The sequence below is a fragment of the Xyrauchen texanus genome, chromosome 28 (assembly GCF_025860055.1).
Source record: "Xyrauchen texanus isolate HMW12.3.18 chromosome 28, RBS_HiC_50CHRs, whole genome shotgun sequence".
NCBI classification, from domain to species: Eukaryota; Metazoa; Chordata; class Actinopteri; order Cypriniformes; family Catostomidae; genus Xyrauchen; species Xyrauchen texanus.
The window spans coordinates 12,038,769-12,066,438 of NC_068303.1; the positions used below are offsets into that span (position 1 = coordinate 12,038,769).

The following is a 27,670-nucleotide window of genomic DNA, read 5'->3' on the forward strand; positions in this document are numbered from 1 at the left end:
GTCAGCATACTATTGGTACCACTTCTGGATGATTTTATAGATACAAGGTAAGAATGACAAATCAGTTTCTTTCTTCTTTTAAAAAATACAAAATAAACAAAAAATGAATAAATTAATGTGTTGTAAACTTTTTAAAATATGTTCATAAAAATAGAAATTCTTACTTTTATATCAGCTAAAATATGATATCCAGTGCAAAGTCAGTCGTGTTTGAATCTGTCATGCTAGAGTCAGCTACAGTTTGTACTGTACAATAATTTGACCTAAAGATAGAACAGTTGATTTATACTGTTGTTCAACAAATAATTCTTGGTCATTGTGGCTTACCTTTATTTTGTATTTTATTTATTTGTATTGCTTTTATACACGTACAGAAATACAAACAAAATTACTACATTGAGGAAAGTTACAAACAACCTCAAAAAGACAAGGAGGATAAGGAAATGACAAATACAAAATGCTAAATACAAATAAACAATCACAAATATACTGTATATAGAAAGCAAACATATATATTATTTCAAAAGAAAAGGATAAGAAAATATAAGGACAGGAGGATAAGTGAATAATAGCAAGGAGCCTACATATAAAGATCAACAAATACATGTACGTAAACTGGGGAGTATTGATTCATAGAAAAATGTATTATGTATGTTATGTTATCTTGACTTTGTGGTATTTAGTAAATGTGCATCATGTGTTCAATAGGGAGCTATCTTAACAAGTAGCCCAAGGTCACTATACGTGGGGGTCGATTCTGGGATTGTAGCTTACTTTAAAATATTCAGTTTTATCATTATTGTTATTTTACAGTTGAAGTCAGAAGTTTACATACACTTAGGTTAAAGTCATTAAAAAAAATGTCATCACTCCACAGATTTAATATTAGCAAACTTTAGTTTTGGCATGTCATTTAGGACATCTACTTTGTGCATGACACAAGTAATTTTGTGCAGACAGATTGTTTCACTTTTAATTGACTATATCAAAATTCTATGGGTCAGAAGTTTACTTACACTAAGCTAACTGTGCCTTTAAGCAGCTTGGAAATTTTCAGAAAATTATGTCATGCCTTTAGACAATTAGCCAATTAGATTCTGATAGGAGGTGTACTAAATTGGATCTGTACCTGCAGATGTATTTTAAGGCCTACCTTCAAACTCAGTGACTCTTTGCTTGACATCATGGGACAATCAAAAAATATCAGCCAATACCTCAGAAAATAATTGTGGACCTCCACAAGTTGCCTTGGGAGCAATTTCTATACATCTGAAGGTCCCATGTCCATCTGTACAAATGATAGTATGCAAGTACCACCATGGGACTACACAGCCAACATACCGCTCAGGAAGGAGAACCATTCTGTCTTCTAGAGATTAACGTATTTTGGTGCGAAAAGTGCAAATCAATCCCAGAACAGCAGCAAAGTACCTGGTGAAAATGCTGGAGGAAACAGGTAGACAAGTATCTTTATTTACAGTAAAACAAGTCCTATTTTGACATAACCTGAAAGGCTGCTCAGCAAGGAAGACGCCACTGCTCCAAAACTGCCATAAAAAAGCCAGACTACAGTTTGCAAGTGCACATGGGGACAAAGATTTCCTCCAAAAAGGAGGATGTGTTGCTGCAGGAGTGACTGGAGCACTTCACAAAATAGATGGCATCATGAGGAAGGAAAATTATGTTGATATATTGAAGCAACATCTCAAGATGTCAGCCATGAAGTTAAAGCTATGGGTCTTTCAAATGGACAATGACCCCAAGAATACCCCAAAGCTGTGGCAATAAGGCTTAAGGACAACAAAATCAAGGTATTGGAATGGCCATCACAAAGCCCTGACCTTAAACTGATTTGTTGGCAGAACTGATAAAGCATATGCAAGCAAGGAGGCCTACAAACCTTACTCAGTTTCTATCTGGAGGAATTGGTAAAAATCACAGCAACTGATTGTGAGAAGCTTGTGAAATGCTATCCAAAACACCTCTATTCTTTTGAGAAAAGGCAAATGAGCATTGGCGAGTAGAATTTGCATGCCACTTCTCTAGACATACGGGTATAAAAGAAAAAGGAATGCCCACTCTCATTCAGGTATTGTGCTGAGGAGCCGACGCAAGGTCCGGCCATGTCAGCGGCTAGTACAGCGTTGTGGCAAGAGGGACACAATGTCTTGTTCCCTCCATCAGGGAATGGAGGTTACGACAGTAACCAAGATGTTCCCCTTCTGTCACTCACTCAACGTTGTGTTGATGTAGTGACACTAGGGGTCTCTAAAGAAAAACACCACAACAGCTGAACCGTGTTATGTGAACTGCTGATGCAGGTGCAAGCAAGCTTCTGTGTGCGTAATATCAAGTGCATCAGTCTGCTTGTATCCTTCCCCAACACCCCAAACAGATGTCATGTAGTTCCCCACATCCCTGAGGGGGATAAGCGAAATAATTAGCATGGGATTAGGCCATGCCAGCTGCGGCATTTTCTCTCTATGTTTTCTCTCCACAGAGTATTAGATCCGGCTGGGGCCATCTAACGCTATTATACGCATCAGGGAAGGTGTTCTTTTCCATTCCTATTCTTTCAGGGGGAAAAGACTCTGCGGAGACCACATCCTGCCAAAAGGGAAGGTCAACATGTGGCAATACGACATGTGGGCTCACCAGACGCACATAGAGGTCCTGCCTCAAAGGGGAGGAGCTCTACAAACAGAGAGGGCTCTGCCCATGGGAGACCGTACTGCGGAAAATACATCACAGGGGTTTACCTGAGTAATCGGCACATGTGGAGCACCTATCACATTACAGGGCATATTAGTACCCATAGTGAGTTTGGCTGCCAACTCCTCCGTCAAATTCGTGAGCCACAGGGCTAGGGAGGAAGGAGAGCCAGGGTCCAAGGCTCAGTGAACTCAACTTGGAGTAAAAGCACATTCTTTCCTCAGGGAGGGGAAGGGTGCTATACGCAAGTGATACACCTGGTCAGATGTTCAGTATTACCAAACTCTACCTGTTAGTACCTGATAAAACACAGGATGATACCGGCTCAACCCAGAGATTGTAAAATCTCACAAAGTCATTGGGTGTAGCCCAGCCCACTTCTCTGCAGATGTCTGCTAGAGAGGTGCCATGGGCCAGTGCCCACGAGGATGCCACACTCCTAGTAGAGTGTGCTCGTATTCCCAAAGGGGCGGGCATGGACTGGGCCTGGTATGCCAGAGCGATGGCATCCACGATCCAGTGGGAAAGCCTCTGTTTGGAGACACCATTCCCTTTCTGCTGTCCACCGAAGCAGACAAAGAGCTGCTCAGAGCATCTAAAGCTCTGTGTGTCATTGACACAGCAATGACAGGGTTGTGTCTGCCTCCTCCCAGGGCAGAGCTTGCAGGCTCACCACCTGATCCTTGAAGGGGGTCGTGGGAATATTGGGCACATAGCCCGGCCGGGGTCTCAGGATCACATGAGAATCTGCCTGACCAAACTCCAGGCAAGTGTTACTGACAGAAATCGCTTGCAGGTGGACCCTCTTGATGGAGGTGTGCACAATCAGGAGGGCCATCTTCAAGGAGAGGGCTTTCAGCTCGACAAACTCTATCGGCTCAAAGGGGGATCCCCGAAGGCCCAGGATGCCTCTGAGGAACCTGATGATCAGGTCGTGCTTCCCTAGGGACTTACCGTCCACTGTGTCGTGGTGGGCCGCTATAGCGGCTACATATTCCTTCAAAGTGGAGGGGGACAGCCACCCCTCCTGCCTCTCCTGCAGGAAGGAAAGCACTGACATGACTGTGCATCTCTGGGGGTCTTCGGCTTGGGAAGAACACCAATTTGTGAACAAGTCCCACTTCAGGGAACAAAGCTGCCTCGTAGAGGGACATGGAGGATCCAGAGGTCTGGGAGCGGGTGCCATATGGTGCCCCATCCCTGAGAAAGAAGATCCTTCCTCATGGGTATCTGCCAGGGAGGTGCTGTCGTGAGGAGCGTGAGGTCCGAGAACCAAGTTTGGGTGGGCCGATATGGGGCCATGAGGGTGACTTGTTCCTCGCGTTCGCAGGGTCCTTGCTGCGAGTGCTTGGTGTCTGGTTCGTTGTGACATTGGTGGTCGTGAACACCGATTCGAAGTCCTCAACGCTGTTGCTGTTTCAGGTCATCTAGATGTATCAATGGTATTCCCTATAATGGAAACCTGTGTTTGTTTCAAAGTGGTAAGAATGATGTCCAAACAGCAAACAGCTGGTTTACCTGCAGGAGGTTCATGGCATGCAGGGCGGAGGTGGAACTGTAGGCTTTGGTCGCTAGAGATGACGTAGTTCTACAGGCTCTGGAGGGGAGCGCTGGACGATCCTGCCAGGTGGCAACGTTTTTCGTGCACAGGTACATCGCAACTCCTTATCCACCTGAGGGAACTCTGTGTACCTGTGGACTGCCCCGCCATCGAGGGTAGTGAGAGCAGACAAACTCGGGAACCAATCATCAAGCCGCTAAGCGCTCAGGAGAGGGTGGAGGATTCCAGTTCAACCAGATACTTGCGGCGGCAAGCCTCAGAATGGGCGGGCAGACCCAAAGGTGGCAGCCCAGTTGAGTCCCGTGGCCGTCGGAGGCGGGGGCGGAGAGATAACGACCACATCCAGGAAAAATGGAAAGTTCAACGTCAATGCGTGTGCTCTAATAGATTAAATATATTCTTTAGCAGGAATATACACTCTTTTAGCTCTGTCGAAATGGCCAGGGGCGAAGGAGAGAAAGCCACTGGAAATGCGGCATATATCCAACAGCATATGCTACTTAAGAGGTGAATGGAACAGTGTTGGTATTCAGCTCGCTTATAGTACAACCGCTCAACTTCATACATTCATGACACAGAGCTAATGTCAGCTAAATATCCTTTCAGTGAGTTTCAGTGAGCAATGGCGATCACTGGAATCTAAACACTATGCTCTTGATCAGATCATTAGTCAGTGCTTCTTATTGTTATGTTTTTGTCTTGTGCACCTATGACAGCTATAGATATTGTTCAGTGATTTTACATAATAATATTTCCTGTTTTGCAGATTTAACCAATGTGCGTGGATCTGCCAAATAATAGTCTAGTCTTTTAAAGAAATATTTTAAAGTGATTTACACTTAAAACTGCAATGAGAAACATGGTAAATGAAGGTAAAAAAAAGTTTTGGTTTTGGAATTAATAATATACTAAATAAAAGATTTAGGGCCTCCACAATGAGGATTGAGCACCCCTGTCCTGGTGTAGCCTACTACACAAGGTTTTTTTTAATATATGTATTTGTATTGATAAAAGTCATTCGATTCAGCTTGTGAAAGAGCTTTGCTTTCCAGACCAAGAGCTGATAAATGTGTGGTTTGTTAAGCAATGATTTTTATTTAAAAAGGATAATTTCTCAATTTCTTATTTACAGGACATATATTAAAGTACTTCTTAGGAGTCACCATCCTGATGTTCCATGTGTGTGTTGTGGAAACCCTTTATTTCACTGAAACAAATATGGATCTACAGGTAAGAGAAGGTTTATTTACACTGCAGAAACATAACACATTTTAAAAAGAATGAAACACACACATACAAAATTAAATTAGAATGGTTTTATATTTGTGTTCCTATTAAAGGCTAGTTTAAATTATTAAAAATTAAGTCTATAATTATGACACATTTAAGGTATACTACTTCCAAAAAAATGCAGCTCTTTTAATTAAAATTTATAAATAAATTCCTTTAATGTGGCTATTAGACAAAAGTTGTGTAAAACTTTTTTCTTTTTTTTTTTGGTTTACTTTATTTTCAGTTTAGCTACTCAGATGGGCCAGTTCATCATATAAGACCAAGAAGCGCAGGTCTGATTTACTGTTATGTTCTATACCTGTGTAGTGTCCTAATAATAGCAGTTTAATGGTATTTCGAAAATAATTAAGGTAAAATTTTTAATTTAATGTTAAGAGTGCCATGTCATTGTTTTTGCTTTTGTCTGTCAATGGCTTTGTCTCGTCCTTTTACTGGAAGACTAACGGCCTACTCCTGCCTAAATCATTAAAATCACTTTCATTATCTATATCTGTAGAGCTATTGGAATACTCTGTGGTTGTTGAAGTGAATATATCCCAAACTGTAGTGTTTGAAGAGATCAAATCTTCCTTGGCTTCCTTCACATTTCCTTTGCAAGTGAGCAACAATACTGAAATTACTGCTATGAACATTACAACAGGTGAGTTTTTTAAAAACACAATCTTAATACATAATTTCTACCGTTCTAGCCACACTGTTACCAAGTGAGGTTGTTGTATAAGTACTGTCTCTTTGAACAATGTTTCCATTAGTGTGCCAACCAAATTCGACCAAATACCAGTGCATATGTGGAAATGGTTACGCATGGTCTTTCAATAACTGCAAGACTTATGATGCCTGTGATAACGTCAGTTTCGGCTCATGCGGATGTATCAATGGTATTCCGGGTAATGGAGACCTGTGTTTGTTGCAGAGTGGTAAGAATGATGTCCAAACAGCAAATCCAACTGCAAATGCACTCAAAAAAGATTATGCCACTTTACATTAGTATTTATGTTACTGTGTGTTTACTTTGCATACATAGGAATTGACTAATTATAATGTAATATGTAGTTTTTATGAAATGTAATCAAAACAGTGAGTCTAAACTGATGTGCTTGTTGGTTCTTTCATAGAACTACCATTCACAGACTTTTTGTTTGAAATTGAGATGGAGTCATCAAGCATCTCTGTGATCAAAGAGCTGAAGAAATATCTGGAGAACTTTACCTATCCTCTTGAATTAGATGAAAGGGCAGAGTTATTAGATGTGGGCATCACAACAGGTGAAGAATGTTACATCTGAAAGTACCTTCAGCCAAGAAATATAACAGTCATGACTTTAGAATCAGATACTGTACGTTTGCACTCCAATCAAGATGTGTTCAAAATGAGCTTACATGTATATATTATCCATTCTTAGTGTGCGATTTAAGTGGCACCGGATACCAGTGCATATGTGAGGATCAGTATTTTTGGACTTGTGATAAGTGCAAAGAATATGGGAGCTGTGACATTATTACTAACGGCACATGCGGCTGCATCAATGATATACCAAGTGATAGACAATTCTGTCAACCAATCATCAAGACACAAAGTAAAACAAAATTCTCTTGTTATGCAATTCTGTTTGTAATTATGTGAAATTTGTGTAGTTTAGTTATAATAAAAAGGTTACAAATTATTTCTAATTCATTCTCATCCTTTTCCCAGATGTCACAGCATGTGAGCAACCACCAACAGGTAAATAAAATCATCTTCTCTAAATGACAAAGTCCAGACCACTGCAATCACTTTATGTGACCTTTTGACCTTATGCTGATTTTCTTGGTGACACTAGTGGCACTTTTCCACTGCACGTTACGGTTCGACTCACCATAACGCTACTCGGTTTACTTTTCTGAGCTTGCATTTTCACTGCAGTTTATTGCCACCTCAACGTGGGTAGGATTATAGGCTGATCGTCATAGTTGCGCCACCTCTACTGCCGTGATATCATCTTAAACACGACACAAACACCAAAACAATAACAACTGCTAGCTGTTAGCAACTAGCTCATTGTGCTGCATAAAGCAGTTGTTGCATGGTAAATTTACACAAGTGTAACAGTTAAATTGGCTTGTTTGTTTTAGAAGCAAGCTTCCAGTAGCTGGTCAACTGAATAAAGCGAAGCTTTCAAGCAGAGTATAGAGTTAACATAACAAAACATACCATCCTCCATCGTGGATCAACAACAGTCCAGGACACTCTCCCTCCCATTGCACGCCAGTTTAAATAACCTCCATTTGGTCAAACCACTTCCACTTTTATGTTTTTTTAACTTTTCCCTACAGGTGCCTACTAGGTCCGGTGGTAGCCGTGTGTGGCCAACAGCTGATACACTTCCTGAGAGACTTTTTCGTTTCACTCATCGCTAACGAGTGGACCGTCTGCACCTCGTTTATTGACCACGGCATGGTTTTTTGCACAGCCATTTCTTTTTTCACAATTCGAAAGTCACGTGAACAAATTATACTATTATCGCTGTTGCTAACTTTAAAACTAGCGGGTTGATGTCGCGTGTTGGAAATCCAGTGATGCTGGTAGTGACGATTCTCCCTGACCAGTCAGTGATCTGCAGGATTTTGACATCACATTTAGTATCGGCTCGGCTTGCTGTGAACCTCAACCAGGGTGGTACTAAAAAATATATCAGGTACCAGGTACTATCCACAGTGGAAAACCCCAAAAAAGTGAGCAGATTTGAGTTGAGTCGAGTTGCACGGTGCAGTGGAAAAGCCCCAAAAGGGACAGTGAGGTTACCTCACTCCAAGACATCTAACCAGCACCATTATATGTGGCAGTTTGGGCCGAGTCTTCCACGAGGTACCAGGCATCTTAGTCTTTGTTGTTGGTTGTTTTGAAAGGGGTTTAAAAAGGCATACACTGTCAAAAAAAATTAATAATAATAATTCACTGGACATGCAGTTGGTCACAGGCTCAGTCACAGCTCTTTTTTTACCACAACAAAGTGACTATAGCTGGGTTTTCATCCAAATATGTTTATGTGCATTTTGAAATTGAATGGAATTGCTTGATATGTGAATACACTTCAAAAATTCTCTTAAAATTGAATGCGGTAGGAGAAGTGGATTTTCTAGAGTTTTGCATTGGTTAAATTGCACATTAAGTAGATGGAAACAGTTTATTGGCAAAACTATTAAGGGTTTTGACCATTTATGCACATGTTATGAGTGTGAAATAGCTTGATGTGACTGGCCCAACGAAAGGTCAGACTTTGGCATCCAATTATTCGAACATAGTCCTAGATATTCTGAAGTGTTTAACCCACAGCAGGACGTTAAAGTGGGTCCTTACAATCCACCGGAACAGTTTTGAGCATGGGCGCTCCCAGGTTTGTGGATGGCTAGCGGCGTGTGAACATAGCTGCATTTCAGCCCTCATTATATCATTTATTACACTTATTTTGCAGTGTCTCTTGGGAGCATTTAAAAAAACGAGGTACAATTGCTCCAGTCCTGCAAATAAAAATCTCCCCAAAGAAAGGAGGTCATTCAACTACTCCACCAAGACAAGCCGGTTCCCTCAAGATATTGCACATGACATAGTAGTTAAAAATACGCAACACAGGGCTTAGACTGCGACTAAATTGTTGTTTTTCCTGCCAGTGTGACTACATATAACAAGTCTAATTTCCTATTTCTCTGCCAAATCATATTAAAATTTTAAATGTTTTAAAAAAACATTAAAAAAAATTTTCATTAAAAAAAACACAGGTTTAGAACTGACCACTAGGGCTGTGCAATATGGATGAAAAAAATGTATATGCAATAAACTTTATGATTATGCAACAGCACAATGTGATAAACCTCAAATATACATCAAACACATATTGATATACATTGAAAAAAATAATAATTCCAAGGGACATGATTTGACATTCTGTAAAATGCATTATCCAGATTTAAGGCTACACTGCATTACTTTGTGCTCTCTAGCAACATCAATTTGCAGAAGAACAATTTACGTCAGTCATGTTTCGATACTGTAACTCTGGAGAATTAATCTCATGATTTGAGCTTCCCTGGACATTGCCTGTGTGTGATTGTGACTGGGAGATATTCAGACATGTATTTTATTGTTGATATTATGTTATATGATTGAACGTTTAAAATATTTAGAAATATTACTTGTCTCTATGAAGATAAAAAACACTCTTATTTACATGTTCTGAATTAATGAATTTTATACTTATAGTGCTTTTATATAGGGAACATTGGGCTCTCCTCAATCACCACCCGTTACCAGTATATTATTATGATTATTTACTATTAATGTTTGTATTGTACTACACTTATCAATTTAAGAGTTGAAACTTGTGATATGGCTGATATGAGTTCAGTGGAAGACATTTATTATTATATCAGAATGTACATTCTCAGTTAATAAGGAAAGTGAACCATAATACTGAAAATGCACAGCTAAACATACTTAATTAAACCAACCAAAATATTACATAGTGCAGCTTTAAACAAATGGAAGTCTAAACATACAGTAGGCTAAATTAACAAGTTACATGTGCAAAATGACATCAAGAAAATCAAATATGGGGAGAATGGAGCACTGACACCACTTTACATTTTTCTGCATTCCAACTACCCTCACTCCCACATAATATATTCTCATGTTGTTGTTTTTTGTATGTAACTACATTTTAATCCATAAAAGTATGCCTTCTGAACCAAGTAGGCTTCAGGTTTACAACTAATTACTATTTAGATCACAAAGCCCTGATTTTATTTATATTTTATTGATAAAACATGCTTTTCAAACCTACCCTGAATTTCATCTCCAATGTGCAGGCTAAATGTCTGCTATACATTATGTTCAGAAAAATTTTATATTAGTTAAAAATGCTAAATTCTTACAATGACATGAGCAGAACGGAAACTAGTCTAACTTGCTCGACTCTCAAAAACCTAACCAAAAGTGTGCCTACTATTGTCCATCCATCCATCTTCAACCGCTTATCCGAAGTCGGGTCGCAGGGGCAGCTGCTCCAGCAGGGGGCCCCAAACTTCCCTATCCCGAGCCACATTAACCAGCTCTGACTGGGGGACTCCGAGGCATTCCCAGGCCAGTGTGGAGATGTAATCTCTCCACCTAATCCTGGGTCTTCCCCGAGGCCTCCTCCCAGATGGACGTGCCTGAAACACCTCCCTAGGGAGGCGGACAGGGGGCATCCTTACCAGATGCCCAAACCACCTCAACTGACTCCTTTCGACGCAAAGGAGCAGCGGCTCTACTCCTAGCTCCTCGCGGATGACTGAGCTCCTCACCCTATCTCTAAGGGAGAAGCCCGCAACCCTTCTGAGGAAGCCCATTTCGGCCACTTGTACTCGTGACCTAGTTCTTTCGGTCATGACCCAGCCTTCATGACCATAGGTGAGGGTAGGAACAAAAATTGACCGGTAGATCGAGAGCTTTCGGCTCAGCTCTCTTTTCGTGACAACGGTGCGATAGAGCGAGTGCAATACCGCCCCCCCTCCCCCAATTCTCCGGCCAACATCCTGCTCCATTGTCCCCTCACTCGTGAACAAGACCCCGAGGTACTTGAACTCCTTCAATTGGGGCAATACCTCCTTCCCTACCTGGAGTACGCACTCCATGGGTTTCCTGCTACTATTGTCTGCTCTCTATATCTTTATAAACTGTACTGTGTTGGATGCAATTAAATCAAACCACAAGTTAATTTGCGATATATAGCATGAAATTTGATTCATCATGCAGCTCTACTGTGAACCACTAATTCTTAATTTGGAATAGCAATCAGTTCTATCAGGAAGTTTTAGATTACATTTATTTGATGAATATAAAACAGTAATATAATGTCTCTCTTTGGTGTAAGCCCCGTCTGGAGGAGTACTCAGAACCATTAGATCCTACTTGAGATAGGAGGCAGGGGCAAGGAGCCTATCCAAAAAGAGAGAAATTAAATACTACCCCCAAAAGAGAAGATCCGGTCAGGTTACGAGTCAGGTGTTGTGTTTGGCGTTCAATCTAAAGAAGAGACAAAGGAGATGTGAAGATCTGGAATTGACACTTGGCATGAAAAATTCTGTATCCCTAATATGCTTGTGCAATACCTTTGCAGTAGGAAAAGCCGTGCTTGCATTTAATGCATTTAATTTTTACTTTAATGATAAGGATCAAAGAGGACTTAAAAAAATGTTCCCTTGAGTTTGATTTTGTCCTTGTCCTTCAGTGCAATTTTGGGCCCTCTGTTGAGGAGCCCCAAGTTGTGCAGTATTTTTGCCAAAGATGAACAACATGGTATGGATACCATGCTGGGATTGTGAAATACTTGGTGAGGAGGGTGGATGGCTTAAATTTGATAAGTGTGGGAAAGATGTGGATGGTCAGTGAGGCCCCTGACCACCACCAGATATCAGGGCTGCAACAAAAAAATATTTTTATAATCGTCTACTCTAACGATTATTAGAACGATTATTCGACGATTATTTGACGATTATTTGACTATAGCTCTTAACCGATTATTCAGCTTGTGCCCCGACCTGAAAGGTTGTATTAAACGTGCTTACAACCAATGAAGATGACAAAATCATCTTTTAAAAATACTCCTAAATGACATTCGTTGAATTAAAGGGGAAAAACTATTTAGTCTTTTATTGTTTAATTTATACAAATTTCACTGCAAAAAATCCTGTTGTTATCAAGTGTTGAAAATAAAAATCGTTAAAACAAGATACATTTACTTGAGAAGCAACATATAAGATATTTAGACTTTAAGAGAATGTATCTTAAATATAAGTGTATTTTTTCACTTGTTCATACTTCTGCCAGTGCAGTAAAGACAAAATATACTCATATTCAACATAAATGCTCTAAAAGCCTAAATATCTTATATGTTGTTTCTCAAGTAAATGTATCTTATTTTAAGGACTTTTAGATATTTTTATATATTCAAAATATTTTTTTCTTCTGCAGTATAGCTGCTAAAGTAAATATACATAAGGAGTTTTAGATATTTATATTGGAAAACAAACAAAAAATCTAAATCAAAAAAGTATTTTTTGGCGTTGTATAATGCGCTAAGACTACAACTCTCACCTTTCTCTTCACTTGATTTCGATCCATCTTTAACTCACAAAAAACTAAACTCTTTCTTCTTTATAGAGCTGCGTATCGCTGATTTTCCTCAGCATAAGATACACACTGTGACACTCACATTATAATTCACTATGTCTCGAGGAATCACTATAAACTAAATCTAGCTGCAGCCAGCGTGCGTCAGTGATGACCGTCTCCGTGCCAGACAGTGTATCAGCCGGAAAAAGTTTGAAACTCTCTCGTGCTGTTTTTCCCGTGACTCTTATACCGCAGAGACAGAGGCCAGTTTCAGAGTTTGTGCTTATTTATACAGCCCGCTTCCTTATTATTTGAACTTTATTAAAGGATGCATTAAATACAGAATATAACAGCGCAGTGTTTCCTTTTTAGGAATATTGTCGATCATTTCGACTAATCGTTTCAGCCCTACCAGATAAGTATGAAAACTTATGGCTGAGGAGTCTTGAGCATGTGTAAAGATGGAGGGTTGGGTCAAGTATATTTCTGGAGGATGAGGAAGACCAACACCTGAGCATCTGATTGTGGGTTCTGATAGCCCTTGACGAGCAGCCGTCATGGCCACACCAATTCTGAAAGTTTGCCTCAAGACTAGGGGAGGGGCTGCAATATTTGAGGGGTCAGATGCGAATTGTGATCTAGTTTTCCGAATATGCAGGGGTATCGGGCAGGAGGAGCTGGAGGTTATGTATAACGTTATGCTACGTGATTTAGAGTGAAAAGCAACCAACAAAAGAGGGATATCTTACTGAAATGGAGTGATGAGACCCCATACAATGAGCACTGTACATCATGACATGAGTAATGATCTTAATTCCCAGATGGGGAAAATTCGGGCATGAAACATGGTGAATGACATGTGAGTGAACCTTGACCGAGTTACCCTCATGTGATCACGCTGTGAACGCTTGATTGCCTGCCGTTACTATGAGAGCGAATGCGCTGTTGACATGATATACTGGCTTTTGATATTGATGCAGATGTGTTATGAAGAACAGACAGCATAGGCAACCAAAGGCTTGAATGCATTTGATTGTAAGAATTTAGCTTATTTCTGATGGAAATCAGCTGCTGCCTGGCCGATGATTTTGACAGACTTGGCGAGAAGCACACTCCTTCAACACTGGGTTGTGCATTCCGATTGAGGTGGATGCAGTGGCTCGATTGTGGGAGATCTCCTAAGTGAATGAGATATGGATGAAAATCTGGGTTTTCTGATTGTTCACTCCCCATGTGTTTGATGTGGGCTGAAGTTGAGATAAAGTGACGGCATCGTGGGAAGGGGAGTGAATAAGTCTTTGTCCATAGCTGGATGTTAGCTAGTTTAAGAGCGAATTGGACTCAACATCAGACAGTGCTATAGAAAATATTGCTGTGATAGCACACTGAAACAGCAATGTGATATATACCCCCCTAACTAGCACAGCGAGGCAAGTGCCTGCTGACAGTTCTTTCTACAGAAAATCCAGAACTGAAGCAAACTGGCAGTTAGCTGGTTCTGTTATATGAACTTATTAGAAGGAAACGCATGCAGGCGCATTTGTGCCATGTATGCGCCACCACGATCAGCCCCCCTTTTTCCAAGTGGAAAAAGCCTGCATTTAAAATGGTCTCGATAAGCTCAGGAGAAAGCCATGTGTCCCTCAGTTGGTACCCTTAGGGGCCAAGCATGAAAGATTCCACAATTTGGGGAAGTTATGAAATATTGTCCCCTGTGCCTGAGATTGAAGATCCTTCCTGTTCGGAATAGCCCAAGGCAAGCCGCCGAGGAAAGAAATTAGCTCCGAGAACCAAACCCTGTTCGGCCAGCGTGGTGGTATCAGTAAGAAGCAAGACCCTTGTTGGCGAACTCTGGCCAACTACTACCTTAGGGTTGAGTTTTTACTCCCCCATTGGTATTTTCTGTCTGGACAGTAAATCTGCTCCCACATACGGGCATCCAGGGATGATCAGATATACAGCTGACAAGAATGTGGATCTCCCTGATGATTTATGTGAGAGACTACCGCTGTATTGCCCACCCGCACCAAGACATGGCAGCCTCAGGAGGAAGTATTTCAGGGCCAGAAATACAGCCATCAACTCGAGACAGTGACTGTGACAACTGAGCTGACGACCCTCCTATCCCCTTAAGCTGGACGTTAAGCTCGTTGATACTGATAACAGTGCAACCTTGACCTAGCCTGACTTTGCTCAGGGTGATCTGAATGGACTCAATTCTAGCGGGAGACATTTGTGCCCACATTGTGACTGAACTCCATATGATGCCCCGATAGACAGTGTTCTGAGTGTGAGAGAGGACTCTTTTCTTGGCATTGAGCCTCAACCCCAGAGAAACCAGATGAACTAAGACGATATTCCTGTGCTAAACTGCCAGTTCCTGGAACTGCGCTAGGATCAGCCAGTCGTATATATAATTCAGAATCCAGATGCCCCGGAGTCGCAAAGGAGCCAGCGCTACATCATGCATTTGTGAATGTGCGGGTAAAAAGGGCTAGGCCGAATGGAAGAACCTGACACTGGAAGACTTCGCCCCCGAAATCGAACCTCAGGAACTTCCTATGTTGTGCCAGAACTTCCATATGAAGTAAGAAGTGCGTCATAAGATCGATGGTGACCAGCCAAACGAGACGTAGGGCTTGAGACACGATCGTCTTAATAGGCAGCATCTAGGACTTGAAGACCCAGACTGGGCAGTTCAAGCTTTAAGATCTAAGCCAGATGCCACCCCTCACTTAGTGTAATAACCTAACTCTCTCTCTGGAAGGGGAACACATTCCATGGCCCATTTAACTAGGAGATTTGATTTTCACAGTAGACATAAAAAAGAAATCCGGTTTACGGTAGTGAGAACCACGCCGTTGAAACACGGAAGGCAGCGGTGAATTAAATCCTGATGCGTTTCCTACTGTTCTTAAGACCCACAGAAAAAGTATATATCTGGCAGAAGTTTCTACGCTGCGAGGATCTCTGAGATGGGTATTGGATTTTAACAGTTCCTGTTGAGGGGTTGTCGAGTGTTTCGCATCCTGAATAAATGCAGAGAACAGCGAAAACACCCAACTTTTGATGGGAGCCTCTGCAACCCGAAAAACACAAAGAGGTGGCGGGAATGGAGAGGCTTCAAGGGGGTACCGGGAGGGGTGAAGGGAAGCACGCGCCCCTCATGAACCGAAGAGGCGTCGGAACGTGCTTCGAGATCATGTGAAGGACCAGCTGGGTTTGGGGAGAGAGCGAGAGAAAGGGACAAACCCGTCTCTTGCTCCTCAGCCAAATCCATGCAAGAGCCCCACGAACTAAGCGTGGATGCTGACTCCCGGAAGCGAGGCGAGCGCGAAGCTCTTTGCCAGAAAGCAAATCGCAGTCCTCGCACGTGCCCTGCTGCAACGTGAGAGCAGCGTGCTCTTCCCCCATACAAACAGAGCAAAACTGATGCGTGTCCTCTTTGACTATAGAGCGAGAACAGGGGAACACGCATCGTTTGCCCCGGCTTTCAGTCATTCTTTCTTTTAAAAATATATATTATTTTCTTAGAAAAAGAGAAAAGGTTCACTGCACACTGCCTAACAAATTCTAACTCCTAGCAGAGAAAAGAAAGTTTTTACAGGGTTGTTAAACACACACACACACACACACACACACAGAATCGCTCTGAAAAAAGAGGATCTGACGAAACCTGGTGACGCATCCATTTATAGCCTAGCCACAGGTGCATCTAATGATTACATCAGCTGAGGCTATAAATTCCGGTCAATGTTCGTTGACGTGTTACATAAATATTCACAGCTTGGTCACAACTAGGATTGTTCCCAAAGCGCTTAGCAAAGCGCAGCATCAAGTGAAGCTTTTTGTAAAGGGAACATACTGTTTTACTGGCAGATAAGTATGTCCTTTACTATATACAGGACATACTGTGACAGTATGTGGTTTCGGATGCAGTGTGCATCTTTTATATTAGCGTTTGTCTGCTGGGAGCCCGTGGATGCATTTCAAGAGATGTGAAGAATGTGAGCTACTCTCTGATCCCGGAGATTTATTTGGTATGAGAAATGCATTATACCACATTAATTGTGATCTTGAGCCTGCAAAGACACAAATTATACATAATCATAAGTGGTTAACTTCCGTGATTTGGTAAGACTGTGTTCATAATCAGCAGCGAACCATACTGGAGTTCACTTGAACCGTACCCCAGACCACATTTTGAAGCAGACACTGTTGCGGTTCTCTAGTAGGCACCCAAGTTCGGAAAATAGCTCTCACTTTATCCAAATGAACCAAACTTTTATGTCATTTGACCCTGGGTGTGCACCAAAAGTATTAGTGTGAAAGCACCTTAAGATGGTGCCACGCAAGGAGTTGGTGCTGGATAAAATCTAACCATAACATGATGATGTCACGCTACACCACTACTTGCTGGAGAAAGTATTTTGCTACTGAAAAAGCTACACTGTCAAGTAACTGAAAAATGTAGTTACTAGTTTGCTACTCCTCAACAATTCTTACAACCAAGTTGAAGACAGAGAAACTCAAAATCTTTTGTTGTCTGGACGACTTCTGAGAATTTATTGATGTTACCCAAAATATAGCCTTTAAATTATTTTAAAAAGTTCTAAAACTCAAATCTCTGTGGGGTTCATTTGACTAGAATCCCCCGATCCTTTTGCAAACCTGCCAAAAATATCCAGACAGAATAAACATCATACATAGGCCAAAAGGAATAATTAATAGAAATGTGGAATCCAGTGACTCAGGAGTTCACAACTTCCTATGTCCTGGTGATAATTTACATTGGAGACCCCAGAAAGATGCACCTCTTCAGCAGAGATATAATTTCCCTAAATTCTAAAATCTTTATTATGACTAAAACTATCCGCTGTGGAATTGAGACTATTGTACAAATCACACTCAGTTTGAATGATACCAAGCATGAATAAAAAAAAAATCCCTTGCATACACAAAGAACATTATATTTTCACACAGTCATTATTTGTGACTTGAGACAAAAGACAATGAAGTAGAGGAAAAGGTAGTAAAGGCAGAAGAGATAAATGTTGAGAGAGAACAGATGAGAAAATAACTTTCCATTCATGTTCACAATGTTAATTTACTGTATATGTTTTTCCATCTCTCATGTCTCTGAGGTTCTTCCAGCCTTACAAGCTGAGATATACTGTATGTCTGATGATAGTCAGTTAAAGTGCATTAATTAAAAAGCTTAAAATAAATAAACAACAATATAAATAATAATTTTGACAAGTATGTATACAATGAAGTAAACTCACTTCAGAACACTCTAGTCATATCAGTGGACAAAAATGTTTTACATATTGGAACATGTGGTAATTTCAGCATTTATGGGTGTTGATCTTTACTGCTGTCTGAACAGGAAATGTCAGTATGTTTCTCTAAACACACAGGGAAGTATTCCTGGCCAAAATGCATATTGTTTTTTGAAAAACACCGGGGTTGTGTGTTAATTTAATTCAAAAAATGAATAGACTCCTTTAAATTTGTAATTTTTGTGAATATACTTATACAATTGATAAATATTTATAAAGTGATTTATTGGATCATTTTGATTGATTCTTGTTTGCTTTGTGCAAATACTCTGCAGTGCCAACAGCACCACCAACAACAAATATACCACCAACAACAAATAGACCACCACCAACAACAAATATACCACCACCAACAACAAATATACACCACCACCACCACCAACAAATAGACCACCACCACCAACAACAAATAGACCACCACCACCAAAAACAAATAGACCACCACCAACAACAAATAGGCCACCACCAACAACAAATAGACCACCACCAACAACAACAAATAGACCACCACCAACAACAAATAGGCCACCACCAACAACAAATATACTACCACCACCAACAAATAGACCACCACCACCAACAACAAATATACCACCACCACCAACAACAAATAGACCACCACCACCACAACAACAAATATACCACCACCACCAACAAATATACCACCACCACCAACAAATAGACCACCACTAACAACAAATATACCACCACCACCAACAAATAGACCACCACCAACAACAGGTAAAGTATGTACTGTACAACAAATTCTGACATTCCACAAAATGTATGTAATGATGATTGTTCCTTTAATCTGTTTATGACACAGTGTGCATCTATATTTAACGGTTTTTAGATAATTTTTTTTATTTTTATTTTTTTTGGTATGTTGGTTTTATAAACAAAAGAGTTGTGAGATAATTTAATTTTCATCCAAAACAACATGTACATTTGTAATTCCTTTGTACATACTTTTTTGCTGACTTGCCAAGTGTGGCTTTACAGTATATACTGTATTGTGAGGCCCTTTCATGCAAACTTTTAGATGAATAGTTTACCCAAAAATGTAAAGTCTGTCAGAATTTACTTGCCCTCATGTCATTCCAAACCAATATACATTTATTTGTTATGTGAAACATAAAACAATTAATAAAATAAACGAAACTCAACATTTCAGTGATACATTATATGTCTTGAAAAAGGACTTTTCTGTGTGCCATTCCTTTGGATTAATTAACAAAAATGTAATTTTACGGCAATATTAATTTATTTTCCATACCATTACTGCAGCAGAGGAGTAATGCTTTTGTGTAAGTCCTTTAGAAAGCCAAAAAGAGGCAGCAAAAAGAAAATAGCTTAGTGCAGATCATACAAATAAATGGCTGCTAAGGGGTGGCTGTGGCTCAGTTGGTAGAGCGGGTCAGCCACTAATTGCAGGGTTGGTGGATTGAATCCTGGCCCACACGACTCCACATGCCGAAGTGTCCTTGGGCAAGACACTGATCCCCAAGTTGCTCCCAATGGCAGGCTAGATTACATACCAGCTCTGTCGCCATTTGTGTGTGTGTGTGTGTGTGTGTGTGTGTGTGTGTGTGTGTGTGTGTGTGTGTGTGTGTGTGTGTGTGTGTGTGTGTGTGTGTGTGTGTGTGTGTGTGTGTGTGTGTGTGTGTGTGTGTGTGTGTGTGTGTGTGTGTGTGTGTGTGTGTGTGTGTGTGTGTCGCAGTGTAAAGCACTTTGAATACCGTTAAGGCTTAAAAAAGCACTATATAAGTGCAGACCATTTACTATTGTGTTGGTCCCCCTTGTACTGCCAAAACAGCCCCATCCTGCATCTAAGAAAAGCATTCTGAGATGATATTCTTCTCACCACAATTGTACAGAGTGGTTATCTGAGTTACCATAGATGTTGTAGTTCGAACCAGTCTGGCCCCCAGAGATAAAAAAGATAAGACGCCATGGCTGGGACAGCCGGTCCCTATTTTGGGGCAGTCGACTTGTCCCTGAGGTGCAGGGGACCGTACGATGCTCGTAAGAGAGTCGGGGGATGTTACGTGATGGCTATGAGGCACACAAGGGTCTGCCTGTCTCACAGTTCAGCTAATTGTGGCGTTTAGTATAAGGACCCCTGGTGTCACTACATCAACACAACATCGACATTACTTTCGTAACCTCCGTTCCCCGATGAAGGGAATGAGACGTTGTGTCCCTCCTGCCACAACATTGAACTACCCACTGAAATGGCCGGGTTCTTGACTCTGCTCTTCAGCACTGCAAGCCAGCTCCTTCTATACCCGTATGTCCAGGGGAATGGCATTTAAATTCCACTCGCCAATTCCCATTGGCCTTTTCTCAAAGATCAGAGGCGTTTGGGGCTCCTACATCTACACAACGTCTCCTTCCCTCCATCAGGGAATGGAGGTTACGAAAGTAACAGGACATTTTGGCACAATTGGTCAATTCTAGAGCCTGTTGTGCCTGAAAATCCCAAGAGATCAGCAGTTACAGAAATTCTCATAATTCTTGCATTTTTAATAATTCTTTCATAATTCTTAGATTATAATTATAATTGTGTATGTTTTTTGGGGATTTTACTCAAAAATTCTACCCTGCATAATAAACCAGCAGGTATGTATTGTAAAACAATATGTGATAAATAGCTAAAAAATGGGCATTTGTATGAACTGAATGATGATGTTTTGTATTATCATTTACTAGTATTATTTTGTATTATTGTGCAAACCTGTTGATATAATGTAATTTATATCAACAGTTATTAATATGTCAGTGACAATGGATAAAAAGTTTGATACCAGTCTCACCAACCCTTCTGACCAGAACTACCAAATGTATGCAAATCGAATTGAATCAGCGGTGAGTATTTAATATATTAAATAATAAATAAATAAAATAAATTGATCTGTTGTCACACATTATACATACATTTCTGCATATACATGGTGAAATTATTTATTTTTCACATATCCCAGCTAACATATTGATTGTGTAATTTAATTTTGGAAAAAGAAGCTGTTTTTTCAAGTGAAAAAAAGGTAAATGTGAAGTTTACTCTAGTTATAAATCTATATGATTTTTAACAGCTAAAAAAACATTATTTTTGTTTTTGTTAACCAATGAAACCCATACACATGATTTAGCAAATCAAACTGTTTGCCCAATCAAGAACAATTTCCTGTGGATATATCTAATTATCCTCTCAAATAACAGAAGACAAATAACTTATCTTTGTCCTGATGTCATACTCTGAAGTACACACATTTCTTTACATAGAGGAGAGAAATGCTCAGTAAACACAGGCTATTTGAATATATCTCAAGTGAATGCATGAATGACAGTACTGTACTCTATGTAATTGCAGTAAAGCAGCCCAAATAAATGAAGCATAAATAACTATCATTTTCTAATGTAGACATTGGTGACTGTTTTTACAGATTGAAATAAGTTACTCAACTCTGCCTAACTACATTAACCGTTCTGCAAATGTAATTGGCTTCAGGTATGGTCTAGAATCTAACTTCTCTCTCAAAAGGTGCAGAAATACAGTAGCTTGTCCATTTTTGTTTTCACACTTCTTCTCATTGATATGGTTTTTGTTGTGCTCCACACAGGGCTGGTAGCATTATAGCAGACTTCACAATTAGTTCAAATGGCCCAATTAGTACCCGTGAATTTGAAACAGCAAATGCACAGGTTTCCAACATTCTCAAGAATGATGGAATCAATTTAACCCGGGATCCTTTTGCTGAAAGTGGTAAGTGTAGTCAGTATTTATTTAAAAAATATTCACATTTCTTAAATCTGTCACACTAATTATGTAGGTTGCTTTTTGTGTGAGTTTTTCCCCCTGTGGATTATGATTCATGAATCATTCTTTTGCCTCACTGAGGAAGCATCAGTTGCTTGTTATTACAATCAAACTTATTACTTGTAAACATTTTGACAGTATCACTGTGTGCTTAATAATGACAAGAAAGGTGATATGAGCTCAAAATGCTTTGTAATTTCTTTCATTTCAGTACAGTCAACCCTGTCCTCCACCACTGCTAAAATATATCCTCTAGCAAAATGTGGAGCTGATCTGTACACCTCCAGAGTCTGCTCAGGGAGAAATAAAATGGACAGTGAATAACGATCTTGCAAACCACACAAAATACTCCTTTGAAAATGGCACTAGAACTCTCATTCTAAAGGATGCTGCTCAAACAGACAGTGGTTAGTCACATGTGATTTATCTTTGTGTTGTCTATGATATCTTATTACATGACAAATGACTCCTAGCAGCCTACAGAGTCCTGTTTAAAAACCAGGTTATTGTCAAATTGTACCACAGATTTAGTTTATTTATTATTCAGCATTATGATGTTACATTTGTGCAACTGTTTAGGTCAGGTTTCTGAAACCCCTGCTGAAAGAAATGCAATTTTTTTTGTAAATCACTCTGTTATATTAAGATTTTTAATAAATTAAATGTTGAAAGCAACAGTTTGATTATGTAACCACATCAAAATGAAGCTACACAAACAGGAAGTTAACACCATTTACATACCCTCATTTGCAAAGTATTGTATTGTTAATAAAATAAGGCAAAAGTATTCTGTCTAGTTTTGTTTCTCTTGCAGGTAGATACTCATGCATCACACAAAGGAATTCAATGCCTTATATTCAGTGGCAAAACATTGCTATTGAACCACTCCCCATTATCGATGTGGGTGGGTTTGAACGTGTTTTTCCGTGTGCTGATTTGACTGTGCAACTGAGCTGCTGTATTGATAAAGACTACAGTATTGAGTGGGTCCTGGATGACAAAGTGCAAAATTCAGTTGAAGGTGATGCAGTTTTATAGAAGTTATTGAGCATAATTTAGTATGAAAATATGCATTAATTTAGCTGTTTTTAACACATGTTAATCAGTAAATGTATTTCACATTTTATTCAATCAGAGCTTAAACTGTATCACATTAAACCATGGAATACAGAAGGTAAACTGTAAGAATGAAATCTTTACCTGCCGTCTCAAGAATCTGACAAGCCTACTTCAGTACAGTTATAGCAGCAAGAATGTCACAGTTAAGATAAACAAAGAAAGTAAGCCTTCAGTTTCTGATACAGCAGCAAGTTCTACTATTATGCAATTGTTTTGGATGACTTTAACTTGACTAGATATATTGTGTGCAGATATATTGCAATTTAAAAAAAAAATCTGTACAGGACTGCTACTGAATTGCAATAATTCTCAAATACTAGAAAGTGTAATGCCTGCAAAACTGAATAGTCAATTACTTTTCAGTTTTTCCTGAAACTAATTTAAATATTTTACAGCTACAGAATTTCACTGCAAAAATACAACTCTTGGATTTGGACAGCAAGGTGCAACTGTGGCAGGACCCTGTGAAAAGGGCAAAGAAGGTAGCATAACTTATGAATGTCAGTCGTCAGGTGATTGGACACAGATTCAGGAGAACTGTGTACCACAAATAATCAAAGAACTTGAACAGAAAGCTAAGGTAAACTATTTGATCATGTAATATATAAAAAGAAAGAATCAATGGTACATATTGAATGTTTCTAATATTTGCATTTCTTAATACTTTGGAGTTTAGATCTTGATTGTGGAGGATATTCCAGTGTTTTTGTCTGACCTCAGTAATGCTACAGCGCAGAATATTAATGAAATAACACAGTCTAAAGAGACTGTCAAAACAATTGTTGACATGCTCTCCAAAATTGCTAATATTTCACAAAACATTACAATCAATAAGCCTGTGATGGAGGTATGTATATGTATTTATTTATGAGTGCATTTAATGTGTATTGTATACTTATTGTATCCACTTTAATACATTTTGCCTATAACATGCAGTGTAGTGTGTTCTCAGTAAACTGCATAAAGATAATGCAAAATGTTATATTGATGCATCATACATAAATCTCTCATAAAACAGTCACTCTCACTATTGGCCTGAATTAAATCTAATATAAAATACATATTATATACAGTATTTATGTTTTATTTGTATTAAATTATCAAAATTATCTAAGTATATATCTCAAACTGTGGCAATTTTAATCACATTATTATATGTGTACATCCCAGTGGGGTGCAGAACTTTAACCGGGTACACGTTCTGTCTCCATTTATGTTATCCCATTTATGTTGAAGTGTTTGAACGGGCTGCCTGCACACCACTGGTCCATCCATTGTCCTATCTGATTACATACATTTTTGTACTAATCATATTTTTCTATTTAATTTCCAGAATTTTCTAAAAACAGTGGAAATCCTTATATCAAATGATGCCAAATATACATGGCAAAATTTGAGCAGAGGCAACACGACAGAAAACACCAGCATTGAACTTCTGAGAGCTATTGAGACTATAAGTGAAAATCTTTCAAATGACAAATTTAATATTACTAAAAACTCCATTCAGCTGACTAGAAATACAATTAAAGGTTCATTCAATGAATCATCTAAACTACCAAACTCAACAACCCATATTGAGATACCAGTGGTTCCTGAACCAACCCTCATAACCATTATAGTTTTCACAAACCTTGACAATATCCTGCCTACTCGAAATACTACTAATAATGACAGCACACAACTCAAATGTCAACCACATCAATGGAGATGTGGTTGTGATTAAGGTTAACCAAACAATTAACAACATTTCTTTTACCTTTGACATTACGGATGAGAAATTGGGAAATCCTCAGTGTGTCTTTTGGAACTTCAGTCTCAATAAATGGGATTCCAATGGATGTGAATCAAAGCTCTTTATGAATAAAAATGTTACATGTGAATGCAACCACACAACCTCTTTTTCAATCCTGATGTCACCGTTTGTCAATCCAAATCCTGCCTTGGCCTATATAACTTACATTGGTGTAGCTATTTCAATGGTCAGCTTGATATTGTGTCTCATAATTGAGATTATTGTATGGAAGTCAACAACAAGAAATGACACCTCCTACATGCGGCATGTCTCCATAGTCAACATCGCTGTGTCTCTGCTGATTGCAGACATCTGTTTTATCATTGGAGCTGCAGTTGCAGATCAAGAGCAGCCTACCTCAGTGGGTCGCTGCAGTCCAGCCGTTTTCTTCATGCACTTTTTTTATCTGGCTCTTTTCTTTTGGATGTTACTTTCAGCACTTTTGCTCTTTTACCGCACTGTCATGGTCCTGTCTCAAATGTCAAGGCGGAAAATGATGGCCATCGCCTTCATAGTCGGTTATGGCGCACCTTTGCTCATAGCAGTCATTACTGTTGCATCAACAGCTGGACCTAAACAATATATTACAAAGAAAAATGCATGTTGGCTGAACTGGTTTGAATCTAAGGCCCTGCTGGCATTTGTGGTTCCAGCTTTGACTATTGTGGCCATCAACCTTCTGGTTTTAATTGTGGTTCTGTATAAGATGTTGAGGAGAGGAGTTGGTGTCGCAACTCAACCAGATGAGAAACATACTTTAGTAGTCATTGCCAGATGTGTAGCCATTCTGACTCCTATCTTTGGTCTTACTTGGGGATTTGGCATTGGAACCATGGTGTCATCTGCCTTCGGCATTCATGTGGTGTTTGCAATTCTAAATTCACTGCAGGTACAGTACTACCTTTTGTCTCTGTATTTTTTACTTTATAGTAATGTTACATTTTGTGTGCTTTTTTAATGTGTTTTTTAATGCAATATTTGTAACACAATACAAACATGTAAATTAAACTAAATATATAATCCAATATTTTATATGAAATGAAACAGTATTACAAGTAATATTTTCCTTATATATCTGTAACACTTTTACAGGGATTCTTCATTTTGGTGTTTGGGACACTTTTAGACAGCAAGGTATGAATTGATTATTGTTATTTGCATTTTGACAAACTGCTCTAGTTTTAATAAACCCAATAATTTGTACTCCTTTGCCTCTGCTAAGACACCCTATTCACACACACAAAAAAACGATATATTACGAAATTTGATATGTGATTTATTTGTAATAAGCAGTAATAAGGGCTCTGTAAGTCACTTTGGATAAAAGCAACTCCCAAATGCATAAATGTAAATGTAAATGTACTTTGTAGTAATAAAAGCTGCATATGATTTCTGACTTGTAAAAATGATCAGAGGCTTTGAGCACATTTCTACATGTTTACTGTGCTATAAACCATTTTGAATGTTGCAGATTCATGAGTCCCTGGCAGGAAAGCTGTCACTAAGCAACCTTAGCTCTAACCGCACCAGGGTAAATGCCAAAAGAACACCTCACCCATCAGCTCAATATTAGTGCTATGTGGTTTTACTCTGACAGTTATGTTGTAAGATTATAAATGTACTTAATTTACATCTGAAATTTCTAAATTACAGAGCACTGCTGCAGGACCATCATCAAGTGGACTGGGTTTCTTTAATAGAATAAGGAGGAGATGTAAGTAAATGATAATTATATATACCGGTAGTCAAAATACATTCAGTGTGCGACCATTATTGACAACAGTCAAGAATACTTTGAGTAACATGCAAATAATTATTTTCAGATGTGTACAATATATCTGATGCCAGCACTTCCTCATCAGCAGCTACATCATCAAACAGCTACAGTGCACTTTAATGAATGCTTAATCAGCTATTAACCCCAGAAGTGATTCTCAAGTGCAAACATATGTAACCTGCACTTCGACACAGATTTCTGATCATTCTAAAAGAAATAGGGACATAGTATTTTTGCTGATTTTATTTTTCATTGATACATTTTCTAATAATGCCATGATTAATGGCATGATAGTACACACTTTCATTTATATCAGAAAAGGCAGTAATATTAGTCTAGACCAATTGCATAGCTTTTCTGAAATTCACTTTTCTATTGGCTATTTTAAGAGATATGGTTTTGCTGTCCAGTTGGTCATTACATCTATCTTGTTGTTCTAATCTACGGTTTCTAGATTGTAAAAAAGTATAATTTTTTTTTAATATTACTACTTCACCAATAATGGAATGCCTCTTCATTTATAATTTACTTGGTAGCATTAAATTGTAGACTCTGTCTCTTGCCTTTAAATATTTTGCAGAACTGTAATGGTAAGCTAGATCATGTTTCCATTATCTTATGTCCTCCCAGTATGAAGTATACGCTCCAATATCTTATTAATTTTTAGTTCTTTGAGCTTGTGTGTTATGAACTGAAACATTTGGACCTTTCACCTGTAAACCTGCCAACTTTCACATTATATTCATACAATAATATCAGAAAAGGATGTGAGGTAACAATTCATAAAGCACTGTTTACAAGGAGCAAATTTCACTCATAGCAATACATTCAATTACACATAACCAGAATTTCATCCACCTAGAAAATTAGGACCAGCTCTAAAGATGATTTAGACAACATTTTAATATTTTTAGTTAGTAATATGAAAAATCACATTTCTGCTTTAATCCTTCTAGTTCACTTGTCCCATAGTCTTCCATTGTAAGTGCACGTATATGTACATGTTTTTCCTTTGTTTTTGTTTTTTAGACAACATTTCTTTGGGTCAAAATCAACAGTATGCCATATGCTTTTCAAAAGACTGTATCTGTATTTAATCTGGACTATTCCTTTTATTATTGTGTTG

The 27,670-nt window shown here is 39.0% G+C and overlaps 1 protein-coding gene across 1 annotated transcript; it reads left to right on the top strand.

Annotated features, from left to right (window-relative positions):
• On the top strand, window positions 1-27,670 carry LOC127622467 (adhesion G protein-coupled receptor F5-like). Its single transcript, XM_052096571.1, is given in 20 exon segments — window positions 1-47; window positions 5,040-5,145; window positions 5,406-5,503; window positions 5,790-5,838; window positions 6,063-6,206; window positions 6,319-6,483; window positions 6,682-6,831; window positions 6,969-7,142; window positions 7,259-7,288; window positions 18,312-18,715; window positions 21,483-21,547; window positions 21,660-21,802; window positions 23,365-23,555; window positions 23,652-23,822; window positions 24,309-24,667; window positions 24,669-25,656; window positions 25,860-25,901; window positions 26,239-26,298; window positions 26,421-26,481; window positions 26,591-27,670. Coding segments are annotated over 19 exon segments (3,390 nt in total). The 5' UTR covers window positions 1-47; window positions 5,040-5,123; the 3' UTR covers window positions 26,665-27,670.